We start from the raw sequence: 13,762 nt of genomic DNA, 5'->3' as shown, positions 1-13,762 counted from the left end.
TAGTGTGCAATGATCCTCCCTTCTCAGATGCGCGAGCTTTCTTTCCCTTTTCGCTCGTCTGTAAGAACTCTGCAGTAAGCCATTGCCTTTGCAAATCATCCCAAAACTCCTGAAGCAACCAGCCAGGCTTCTGGTTCAGTTGTCTAGCTATGGAGAAAGAATGCGACAACCGCTTGCGAGCTTTGAGATTAAAATTTGCAGCCACGTCCGCGCTATACTGGTGTTCCCATACACACTTGCTCTGTATTTCAAAAGTTAAATATTATATGGAAATATCATAAATATAAATAATTATACTGCTTAAAAGAACATTTATACCTTAAATTCATTGAAAATTGCCTCCTTCAGTGAGAATGGGAATTCACGCCAAGACGCATAAGGGGCATCATAAAGCTTTCTGGTTGCTTTGGTGATTATCCTCGTAGTAATATTACTCGGGAAGGAACCTGCAATTTAATAAATAAAACAAATTAATATCTTAGTAAAAACTGTACAAAAAAATAAACATAAAAATAACAAATAACTCTTACCCATCACCCTCAGGGACTATGATGATCCTGCCATACTAATCATAATGCACCTCCTCGTCAGTAGCAGTAGCAGCATCATCGTCCGAAACATGTGTATCAGAGGCATGTGTGGAATGAGTAGGGGGTCAGAGCTACTATCCCGCAAGCGAAGGCCTCCAATAGGTGGAGTCGCTGATGACGATAGATGTGATCCCTGTGACTGCGACATAGCTGCACGGATCGCAAGTGGCTGTGATACTGACTGTTGTGACCCGAGTGGCTGTGACCCGACTGGCTGTGACACTAATGACTGTGATCCATGTGGCTGTGACATGGATCGATGCGATCCATGTGATGCTGCTGGGCGGGATCCACGTGGTAGTGAGGCAGGTGGACTGTATGTCGGACGCACAGTCCGATGGCCCTGTGAAGAAACACTCGGGGTCTGCACGAAGGTGTAGGGCTGGTGATGCTGTGGCAACTCAGTATAGCCATGGGGTAGAGGCTGTGGCATAGTGATAGGCAAATCAGAAGATGGTGGAAAAGATTGATGAGTAGTATCTTCTACCCTCCTCTTTTGCTTCCTAGCCTTTTCTCGACCCCGAGAACCACTACCTTCATTGTTACCTCGACCCTTGCCTGTCATCTGCATAATATAATACATATTTAGATTGAAACATATAAGAAAACTATCTATAAATGAGAGTTATCGAAGAAACCAACTTTTTAAAGCCCATCAACGTATTCTTCCTCGTCAGAGAATTCTTCTTCCTCAGTAGTTTGAGCTTCACCAGTTGATTCTTCATCCTCGTTTTCTATAATTCTTACTTCATTTATATCAACTTCTTCCAATATGTGTTCAGGATGTTCCAAATCATTTTCTAAAAGTTCATCCACTATTTGGTGAACACTGGAGATATCGTTTTGATATGCAACATCCAACACATTCTCGACTTCGACCCTACCTACAGGCTTAGTTTTGATTACAACCCACCAATCAGACTTATTCCGCCGAAATGGATAAGGAGCATAGTATACTTGCCTAACATTATGTGCAATTATGAAAGGATCATAGCGATCATACTCCCTCGTATGATTAACCTCAATTATGTTATATTGATTGTGTACTCTCGTACCTCTTGTTGGATTTGGGTCAAACCACTTGCATCTAAAGAGAATAATTTTCTTAAATGGCCTGCCTGAATATTCTAGTTCTATTATTTCTTTGAGCACACCATAATAATCAATATCTCCAACTTGGTTGTCATCACCACCTTGAACCCACACCCCACTGTTGTTGCTTTTTTTATTTTTAGAGCAACCCTCTATATGAAACTTATAACCATTCACAACGGACTTGGAATATGTTGTGACTTCAACCCCAGGTCCCCAAGATATATCTTTCAAAAATTGATTTACACCATTATTTGGATCATTTACCTACATATTGTTAACAAAATTCATAAGTTAGCATAACTTCCAAACATTGTTTACCTACATAGTGTTAGAATATTTTAAGGATATACTTACAAATTGTTTGAACCACCTATGAAATGTCGTATATACAGCATCTTGGCCAAATTGACCCACGAAGTGACTGTGACACATCAAATATTTTTAGTAGTTGCATTGAGATGTAATCACAGTAAATTTTATATTTTGATAACTATTAAATCAATACTTACTTGAGAAATGGTACTACTTCGGGACAATTTAGCAACACATGAAGTGTAGCTGACTTGAACTCCATATCACTCAAATTTCTCTTTCTACCATCCTTAGAACATCGGCCTGGTTGATTGAATATGGACATAGGCGGATATAATGGATCATTCGTAAGGTCGACCGTGTGCCTGTTGGGCCTATTCCTAGCACATGGCACGTTGCTCTCAAAATAATAAGAACAAAAATGAGCAGTTTCCTTTGCAAGATAAGCTTCGCATATAGATCCTTCAATTCTATTCCTCTGCTTAACAAATTGTTTGCATTTGCCAATTGTCCTACATAATTTTAGGTTAGCCAAGAACATTCAAATAAAACAGAAAATTATATATGGACTATAATATTACCTCTCAAAGGGATACATCCATCTGCATTGAACAGGCCCTCCAAGTCGTGCCTCGTGTACAAGGTGGATTGGAAGGTGTTCCATCACATCAAAAAACCCACATGGAAATATCTTTTCCATCTTACCCGAAGTTACACGAATGTTCTGATCCATCCGGCGTAGGTTTTCTTCCCTTAATGTGGAAGAACACAAGTCTTTGAAAAACAAACTAATCTCAGTGATGGGTTTCCAGATTCTTTCAGGCAAACCAAAAAATGCAATAGGCACTAAGGTCTCCATGAAAACATGACAGTCATGACTTTTCAAATGGCTCAACTTCCCTACCTCCATATCAACTTTTTTCTCAAAATTTGACGCATAACCCTCAGGCATCTTCAATTTCGTTACCCAATCACAAATCTGTCGTCTTTCCTCCAAAGTGAATGTGTAACTTGTTTTGGACTTGAATAACTTACCATTGTTTGCTGTCTGCAAGTGTAATTCAGGCCGCCTGCAATATTCTTGTAAGTCCATTCTAGCATTCGGGTTATCCTTTGTCTTACCTTTAACATCCATCACTGTGTTGAACAAATTGTCAAAATAATTCTTCTTAATATGCATGACATCAAGGTTGTGACGGAGAAGATTATCCTTCCAATAAGGCAACTCCCAAAATATACTCTGTTTGGTCCAATTATGAGTAACACCATATCCGGGGAATCTATGCGGTGGAACTTCAGTAACTTTACTGAAGTTCTGGACCCTCTCCCAAATTTCATCACCTGAAAGTATCGGAGGTGGATAATCATATTCCAGTTTATTCTTTTTGAAAGCATTTTTCATCCTTCTAAACTCATGATCATCAGGCAAGAATTGACGATGACAATCAAACCATGATTGCTTTCAGCCATGTTTCAAAGTGAATGCTTTACTATTTTCCATGCAGTAAGGACAAGCTAGCTTCCCAGCAGTCATCCACCCAGACAACATTCCATATGCAAGAAAATCATTAATTGTCCACATTAAATTAGCACGCAAATTGAAATTCTGCTTGGTTGATAAACGAGACTTTCCGCAAAATTTACAACTGCTTAAATTTGCATCATCTTTATAATATAACATGCAACCATCTTCACAACAATCAATTCTCATTGACGAAAGTCCTAACTTAGAAACTAATCTCTTTGCCTTATAGAAATCACCAGGTAATTCGATTTCCTCGTCAACTAGTTCACGCATAAGGTCAATGAAAGAATCCATGGCTGCTTGAGAAATATTCCAATCAGATTTGATACTTAGTAATCTAACTGCAACAGACAACTCAGAGTGCGGACGTCCTTCACGTAGTGGACGACTAGCTTCCTCTAACTGTTCATAAAAATGTCTTGCTTCATCATTAGGAGTTTGTTCAACATTTTCGTTGGGCTCACCCCCAAAGTGCATTCCAAAAGCATTCGCAACCATATCATGAATTCTGGAATCACTATTTCTATTCTCCCTCGACCTACTACTTTCACCAACAACCATGTTATGAAATATCCCATGGCTACCATCCATCTCTCCATGATTAGTCCACACAAAGTAATTCGCTATAAACCCTACCATATAAAGATGAACCTTAACTTCCTCCGGTTTTCCAAACTTCATACAGTCGCACTTAACACAAGGGCACCTAATTACTCCTTCTTTTATGTATGGCGGAAGTGACATTGCATGTCTAATAAAGTCCTCAACCCCTTCTACAAAATCCTCCTGCAATCCCCGCCGATTAGGATAATTCCTATTGTACATCCAAGAACGATGTTCCATCTATTTAAATAAAGCAAGAACAAATTAAATTAGTTAATTCATAGCCTAATCTTTTTTTAGTTAACTAAAAGTCCAATTCATATCCTATTATTGTTGCTTCATAAAATGAAATTTAACCCCATATATAAATTAGTCTACCTAAATAGTTAATTTATTTGAACCCTAAAAGTATTAATAAGAACCCTAAAAATTGCAAATAATATATAACATGGAGAAATTGAACCCTAACATGGAGAAATTTGAACTAAACATAGTTGAACAAATGATATATAACTTTGAACCCTAATATATTGGAATTGAACCCCTAAAATCATTGTTTTTCGGAAAAATAAACAAAAGGAGAGAGAAACTAACCTTGGGAGTGGAGGTCGCCGGAATTTGCTGCTGCCGTCAGGGGTCGCCGGTGGCGGGGGCGTCGCTGCTGCTGGAAGTCGGAGGGGGAAGGGGTTTTGAGTGTTAGAGGAGAAAGATTTTAATTTGGGAAATAATTTTGAAAGAATGGACCTGAAACCCGTTTTGGCTCCTGTTAAAAAAAAATAGCGACCAAACATGGTCGCTATTTTGGTAACCAAATTATTTTTGACTGTTTGACCAAAATAGCGATCAACGTTGGTCGCTATATTTGAAAATAAATAAATAAAATAATTATTTTCCTCTTTTATATATATATATATATATATATATATATCCTACAAAAGCGACCAACTTTGGTCGCCTTTTGGTCAAACGATCAAAAATGGCGACCAACGTTGGTCGCTATTTTAGTCAAACAGTCTATACTTAGTGCATAGTGTAGCGTAAGTATGTATATTATATATATATAAGTTGTATTCGATACAGTATTACCTAATACACTTATACTTAGTGCATAGTATAGCGTAAGTACATATATTATATATATATATATATATATATATATATATATATATATATATAAGTACATATATTATATATATAAGTTGTATTCGATACAGTATTACCTAATACACTTATACTTAGTGCATAGTATAGCGTAGGTACATATATTATATATATATATATAAGTTGTATTCGATATAGTATTACCTAATACACTTATACTTAGTGCATAGTATAGCGTAAGTACATATATTATATATATAATACACTTATACTTAGTGCATAGTATAGCGTAAATACATATTCTATATATATATATATATATAAGATGTATTTGATATAGTATTACCTAATACACTTATACTTAGTGCATAGTATATAGCGTAAGTACATATTATATATATATATATATATATATATATATAAGCTATATTCGATACAGTATTACCTAATACACTTATACTTAGTGCATAGTATAGCGTAAGTACATATATATATATATATAAGCTATATTCGATACAGTATTACCTAATACACTTATACTTAGTGCATAGTATAGCGTAAGTACATATATTATATATATAAGTTATATTCGATACAATATTACCTAATACAATTATACTTAGTGCATAGTATATAGCGTAAGTATATATATATTATATATATGGACACACACGCCCGCTTCGTAGTACTATTCATCCCTTGTATTACAAAAGTGTTAACGACTTACATTTATATTATTTACATAGTAAATACAAAAGTGATTTCTAATTTTGACCATATAGAGACCAACTTTGGTCGCCAACTGTAAATGAATTTAATTTAGCGACCAAAGTTGGTCACTAACAGTACATGAATTTAATTTAGCGACCAAATTTGGTCACTAAATTTTAATCAGATTTATTTATATTTTATATAATATTTAAATTAATAATAAAAATTATTAAACGTTAGAACTGGGTCCCACATTGGCGACCAACGTTGGTCTCTAGCTTTTGAATTATATTTATTTATATTTTAATTTTTTTTAAATAAATATATATTTATTAAAATATTATAACTGGGTCCCATGTTAGCGACCAATGTTGGTCGCTACCAGCTTATCCTTCAATTAGCGACCAACGTTGGTTGCAAGTTTTAAATTATATATATTTATATTTTATAAGTTTTATAAAATAATAATAAAATTATTAACAAATTTAATGTGGGTCCCACTTTAGCGACCAATATTGGTCGCTAATCTCAGTATATATTTGGCCAAGCAAGTCTGACCAGTCCAGTTAACAATTTGACTAAATTTGCGGCCAAATAGATACCAACTTTGGTCGCTAATATATTTCAAATATTTTTTTTATTATTTTCGGCAGTTTGGCAACCAACTTTGGTCGCTTTTCTTGACATACCAAATTTGGTCGCTAATTTTTGGTTGCTTTTTCCCGGATTTCTAGTAGTGTTAGTTGCTCTCGACAAATTTGAGAACTCCAATACGAATACTATGAAACTTATTGTAAATGGCCAATAGTTTTCACATTACTTCACGGAGCACCGCATTAGGTGTTGCTACTTGTAGCGATTTACTGGATCTGGAAATAATTGATATAGTTTTTAACAATAAACTTACATAGTTTGATCACACTTCCACTGGTCAAACACCAAAAAAGTCACAACATTCTTTAGTTGGTCCAAATCTCACATTCTTTGGCAGAAAGCGACACAACTAGTTGCCATATTACTATCCAGCGTGTCAATGGTTTGGTGAAGGAACAACAACAACAACCCAGTAGAATTTCACAAGTAGGGTTTGGGAAGGGTAGTGTATACGCAGATCTTACCTTTACCTCGAAAGGTTAGAGAGGCTGTTTCTGAAAGACCCTCGGCTCAAGATAATAAAAAGACAAAAGGAGAGAATATTAGATTCATCACGGAGATCAATGGAAAAATAGGAACATAAAATGCAAAAGAAAAATGCAAAGCAAAAACGATGGCTAGTAAGTGGAACCTGCGTCGAAAATAGAAAATAGTAAGAAACGACATTACCCCTAGCTATCTTAGACAAAACCTTACCGGACTAGGCTCACAAAGACAGAAAGTAACGCAAGACTCAACTACCTCCTAGCCAACAACCGTAATACTCGACCTCCACAACTTCCTATCAAGTATCATGTCCTCGGAAACCTGAAGCCTCGTCATATCCTGTCTGATCACCTCTCCCCAATACTTTTTAGGCCTCCCTCTACCTCTTCTTGTGCCTTCCACAACCAACCGCTCACACCTCCTTACTGGAGCATCTGGGCTTCTCCTATGTACATGCCCGAACCATCTGAACATCGCTTCCTGCATCTTCTCATCAATGGGAGTCACGTGCACCTTCTCCCGGATATCATCATTCCTAATCTTATCCATCCTAGTGTGCCCGCACATCCACCTCAACATCCTCATTTTTGCTACTTTCATCTTTTGGAGAATTTCGTAATTCCTTTCTTGTCAATCCTGCGTGTCAATTCTTAGCACACAAGTTGCTTGCGTGTCATTAACGAATTTAATCCCCTCATTGATGCTTAATATTTTTGGATTAGTTCCTCCTAGGATAAAACGGAATAACTATTCTGTAATACTGGTAATAGAAATTACAGAATTTCATCGAACTCAATAATCGGAGCAAATAACACTTGGCAGTTTGGCACTTATGTTTTCTTTTGAAAAACAATGCAACAATATAAAAGAGAGTGGAGAGAATTTTCAGAATATTTAGTGTGTTAAAAAATGAGGCAAGACCTCTCTATTTATAGCCAACAAATGGATGGAAAGAAAAGGTATTTTTTTTTTTTTGTGGTGTCTGTTTGCAACATATTTTTGAGATATGAAAAATTAACTACAATCACAAAATATGAGAAAATTATTTTTACTAATCAGTTGTGAGTACAATTCTATTTATCCATTGATTCTTCTCTCCTGATTATTTTGGTAATTCGAGGGCTGGAGCAGCGTGTTTCTTGAACGTAGAATAAATTCATGGGATGCATTTCATCTCCATAAAATTATTTTGTGGATCTTCTTGAAGTATTTGATTATCAAGAAGTACTCGACTGCATCTTGATCTCTTTGTGAGTATCCTGTGAGATTCAAGATAATCTCCATTTTTTGTGATGTTTTTCAAGGGAATATGTACCCTTTTTATAGGTGTAACTTAGGATTATAGTAGAGTAGCCTTCAAGTCAGGGTTTTGGTAGAGTGGACTCCAAGCAACCCTAATAGACTCCTAGAATTGTCTTGTAGTGTTTGGAATTAATTAGGATTTCGCCAAATTTCTTACGGGCTTGATCCGTTAAAATTTTAACGTCTACAGTGTCTTTTGGGAAAACAACTCTTTATTTTCCATTCACATGTCAACTAAAGAACCCAACATAGATATGCACAACAGAGATCACCCAGTTCTTACCCAAGAAGCGAGGAATGCGGTTGACGACATCACCCTTCCGATAAGACACGAATTCTTCAAACCAACACACATAAATTAACCACACTAGAATTATATATTTGCATGGTCTAACTTTAATATGTCTAATAGCTTTATATGGCGATCGGTTGAACTAATTATATTTACTTCTCGTAATCGTAAATTACAAGCTAAATCTCACGTTGAAGGAGCAATTCCCCACTATTAAATAAATCAGCATTGGCTTTGGCTAGGTATCAAGCTGTTTTATTTCCCGTTCGTTTTTATTAATGAGTTTTATTTCAACTATTTTTACCCAAAAGGAGGACAAAAAAAAAGAGTAAAAGCAGGTGGTGCTGCCCCCACTTTACGTATACATACTTTTTATTTATTTTTCTTCATCCCTTCAACCAAAAGCGATATAGTATGGTTGACCAAAACAACTTATATTTTCATGCTTTGTTTAATGCGTTAATTAAAAAAATTCCTAGGCATCATGATATTACAGATGTTTATAATCCTAACAAAAAACTACCAACTCCATCTATTTGTCATTGAACACTATATATACTCATGAATACCATCTCAAATATTTCATCACAATAACGAGCTATCCTTAAATATTAAAACTTCTTCTATATAACAAGTCTTTAGAACTAAAATTTTGGCAAGAAATGGCTAAATCAGTGAGCTTTTTTATGGTCATATCTCTTCTTGCTTTTGCACCAATATGTTTTTGTAGCAAGAGCAATTATTATGGTTACCTATACCCACAGTTTTACGATTGGTCATGCCCACAAGCTAAAGAAATCGTCAAGTCTGTTGTTGCTAAGGCCGTAGCCAGAGAAGCCCGAATGGCTGCCTCTTTGCTGAGGCTCCATTTCCATGATTGCTTTGTCAAGGTAAAACTCATCATTGAGATTACACTTAATAACGATGATATTTTAAGTTAATTTGCGCGCAGCTCAACTATTCAATCAAGCACTTGCTATCATAAGTGGTTCTAAGTCTAAACTTGAAGGGTTCGATCTATGAAGTTCTTAGCATTAAACTCGCTATACTTTTGAAATTATAGATTCTAATGTAATTTTTCTTGAAATTTTAGTGATCTTTTACACACATATATATATATATATATATATATATATATATATATATATATATATATATATATATATATATATGCACTATGGGTTCAATTGTATTTTTTGATATATATATCAAAAAATACAATTGAACCCATAGTGCATAGTCATCTACCTCTCTACCTACTACCTCAATTTATTACAAACAAAAACGACTTATTCAACGGGGCTATTAGAGAAGTAGTCTTCGTTCTTTGACTTCTTTTCTCGGTCAAGCTTCCTTGTTTGTAGTATCGGTCCATAATTGTTGACTCTCTTCTTTATAGCCTAGTCTGTATCCACAAGTGACGTGACTCTATACAGATGCCCTTCCCTTTGCATAATATACGACTAAGTGACTTCATAACTTCAATGTACTTTTTTTCTTACTGTTGCATAGGCCTTCATGGTGCTTTCATCGCTTTGCCTATAGAAGGCAGCTTGGCTTCGCTATAGCTTATGACTTGGTATAGAGCCATGTGGTCGTTCGTTTTTCCACCAAAATGCCTATAAGATAGTGGTTGGCCTTTCCAATGCCTACTTCCTGACTTATTTGAGGAGTCAATTTTCTTTGAAGATCGAGGAACATAGTGTTGGACAATTACGACATTCTAGTCATGTCGAACAAGTCCGGATTCTGAGTGCATAGGTTACAACTACCTCTGTCTACTACCTCTCATAAGTACAAGAATTGGATAACTCTACCCACCAAAATTTAGGCAGACAAAAAGATACTATCTCTTAATAATTTTTGTTTATATTTGAATCTTGATTTCCCATGATTTTTATCTACTTCATTGATGGCTAGGCCAGGGGTGGAGCTAGCCTTCGGATACGGGTTCGGCTGAACCAGTAACTTTTGTTCAAACCCTGTATGCAGTAGAGTTGTTCTACAGTACAAAATGGTAGCTAACTATATTTTCATACTATGATCATGTAGGGATGTGATGCATCGTTGCTTCTGGACAGCAGTGCAACCCTAATAAGTGAAAAGAGATCAAACACCAACAGGAATTCAGTTCGTGGATTTGAAGTAATTGATGAGATTAAATCAGCACTTGAAAAAGAGTGCCCTCAAACTGTTTCTTGTGCTGATATCTTGGCGCTTGCTGCTAGGGATTCTACAGTTTTAGTAAGTATAACCACAATCCTAGCAAATAAAATTGTTCAAATAAACCTTGATAGTAGGTTAATTAGCTATCGTTTTTATACGATTACAAATTAATTAATAATATTTGTTATGGAGATTTATCAATAATTAACTTACAAATTACTTGATGCATAAATATTTTTTTTATATTATCAATACATAAAACTTAAATTTATTTATTTACAGGCTGGTGGACCAAATTGGGAGGTTCCATTGGGAAGAAGAGACTCAAGAGATGCTAGCTTAAGTGGCTCCAACAATAACATTCCTGCTCCAAACAACACTTTTAATACCATTCTCACAAAATTCAAGTTAAAAGGACTTGATCTTGTTGACCTTGTTACTTTATCTGGTATAATATTCTATTTTTCTTTAACCAATTCCCTTGAATCCATTCGTTTGTCCCTCCCCTCGCTTGTAGGCTCTTTCCTATACATTTCTTAATTGAATTTAACTTTTATCCATACGGTATAAAAAATATATACTATCTACAAGTAGTTTCTTTTATATTAAGTGAAATTAGTAACTTAAAACATAAAGCAAGTAACATGCTGCAAGTAAAATAACTTGTTATAACATGCCACTTACCTTATTTTTCAGGTGTTTTATCTCACTTTTTATGGATTTAATTACCTGTAATTATATTTTAGGTGACTTGATAGTATACAAAATCTTTTATATATTGTTCGTGCATAGAAGTTAAATTTGATTAAAATACATTAACTATAAAAAATCCTTTATAATGTGGGCGCATATAAGTTAAATCCTTGTTTATTTTTAGGAAGACTAGGGAGCACACTTAAAACTATAGTTGACACAAGGGTGGGGTATATATCGGGTAAAACCGATAGCTAGAATCAAAAAAAGCTTATTGGGTTATTCTCGGGTTATTTGGTTAACGGTTCGGTAATGGTTTAGTGTAATTTTACTATTGAGTTATTGGTTCGGGTCTCAGTTTTCCTAATTTAATTAACGATTTAACAGATAACTCAATAAATTTTATATGAATACGACTTTACCCTTAGGTGTATAAATTTTCCAGTTCTCCCAATTCTCTATTTACTGTTGTAACCCTCCCAAATTTACCATTCAACACATAGAGAAACAATGATGTAAAGCTTATCATATTCTATGAGAGGGTTATAACAGTAGAAAAAGTTTATCATATTCTTTATACAGTACACATTATCCTTCATTACTTCTTCCCTCTAGAATCTAGATTGAGTCATCTTATCGGATAAATCGATAACTGAACCGATAGCGATCGATAACTGATTACCAGTAACCGATATTTTAACCGGACCAACCGATGCCCACCCTAGTTAACACTAGAAGAATTTTCTGTGCAGGGAGCCACACAATTGGAAATGCAAGATGTACCAGCTTCAGGCAGAGGCTCTACAATCAATCAGGCAACAGTTTACCAGACTATACATTGGATCAAACATATGCTGCTCAATTGCGGACTAGGTGCCCTAAATCTGGTGGTGACCAAAACTTATTTGTTATGGACTTTGTCTCCCCTACAAAATTTGACAACAGCTATTTCAAGAATTTGTTGGCTTCAAGGGGCTTGTTTAATTCAGATCAAGTTCTTGTGACAAAAAATCAGGCAACATTAGCCTTGGTGAAATTATATGCAGAAAACAATGAGATTTTCTTCGAGCAATTCGCGAAGTCTATGGTTAAGATGGGAAATATCTCGCCTTTAACTGGCTACAGGGGCGAGATTCGGAAGAATTGCAGGATGATGAACTCTTAAATATCACAATATTCAACATCAGCCTTGGTGTATTTTTATGCTTTTCTTTTAACTTTATTTCCTGATTTTTCTTTCTGATTAGCTTGTAATTTTCCTCATAGACCAAGTTCATCTTGAAAATCACTAACCTATCTTTATCACTCAATCAAATTTTTTAATTTTTTCGGTGAAATAAGCTAACGTGGCAATCCACATGGGCCTTTTATATTCTTGGACCACATCAAATATTTAAGACCCGAATAAAACATAGAAAACCTACTCTAATTGGTCAACATGAACCTCATAAAGCTTGTTCTTCATAGTTTTTTTCTCGATTTGATAAGACATGGATGGGCGTCTAACTCAATCCGAGCTCATGAAGTAACTATTATTCAAATTTATACTCAATTAAGTTTATTTGAGCGTGGATATCATAACATGAGAGTTTAATACTGGGTAAACCAAGAATAAAGATGGATTTGACTGTGATACCATAAAACGAAAAGGACAGTAGCCTAACTTAATTTATAAGTTAATTCATGAGATCAAAATTGCCAAAAACATATACAAAAAGAACAACTCATTCTCTCAACCGATATTAGACAATCTAACAAAGCTTTTGCTTCATAAACTTTATCACAACATATTAAGTTCATGTTCATCTTTCAAGTGCCTATCATTATTTTGTAAAAACTAATTATAGCCCCCTTATACCTAACAAAAGATGGCAATATCTGCACTCTACTAAGTTTTACCTTGTCTTTCTCACTATCGACATATTTCCAAACAATGACATTGCACAAAGATTCATTGTTAACGTAAAATTTTGAGCTTCATCTAGTTACCGGTATAAAATAATAGATACGAATTTTTTGTCAAGAAAAAAAAAGATAGGAATATATATTGGCAGGCTGTATACCTCTGGAAGTGGGTTACTTCGTACTACCACTCAAGTGATACTTGAATTGCTCAAGAGAAGTTTTTCTACCGGTAGGAACAATGCCCTTCTTATTTGCAAAAAAACTTCTGAATTATCATCATATCAGTAGGTGCAGAAAGCAAACCTTGGTATGAGGATGTTGTTTCCC

At 35.1% G+C, this 13,762-nt stretch overlaps 1 protein-coding gene across 1 annotated transcript; it reads left to right on the top strand.

The window, feature by feature from the left end:
* Positions 1-9,275: 9,275 nt before the first annotated feature.
* Positions 9,276-12,823, top strand: LOC104227772 (peroxidase 72-like). The gene is made up of 4 exons (XM_009780086.2): positions 9,276-9,561; positions 10,724-10,915; positions 11,120-11,285; positions 12,283-12,823. Exons 1-4 carry the CDS (start codon positions 9,334-9,336, stop codon positions 12,693-12,695), a joined length of 999 nt encoding a protein of 332 aa, XP_009778388.1. The 5' UTR covers positions 9,276-9,333; the 3' UTR covers positions 12,696-12,823.
* The last annotated feature ends 939 nt before the right edge of the window (positions 12,824-13,762 follow it).

This window comes from Nicotiana sylvestris, chromosome 9 (genome assembly GCF_000393655.2).
Source record: "Nicotiana sylvestris chromosome 9, ASM39365v2, whole genome shotgun sequence".
In the NCBI taxonomy this organism is placed as follows: Eukaryota; Viridiplantae; Streptophyta; class Magnoliopsida; order Solanales; family Solanaceae; genus Nicotiana; species Nicotiana sylvestris.
The sequence above is the reverse complement of the archived record's forward strand: the minus strand, read 5'-3'. Positions and strand labels throughout refer to the sequence as shown.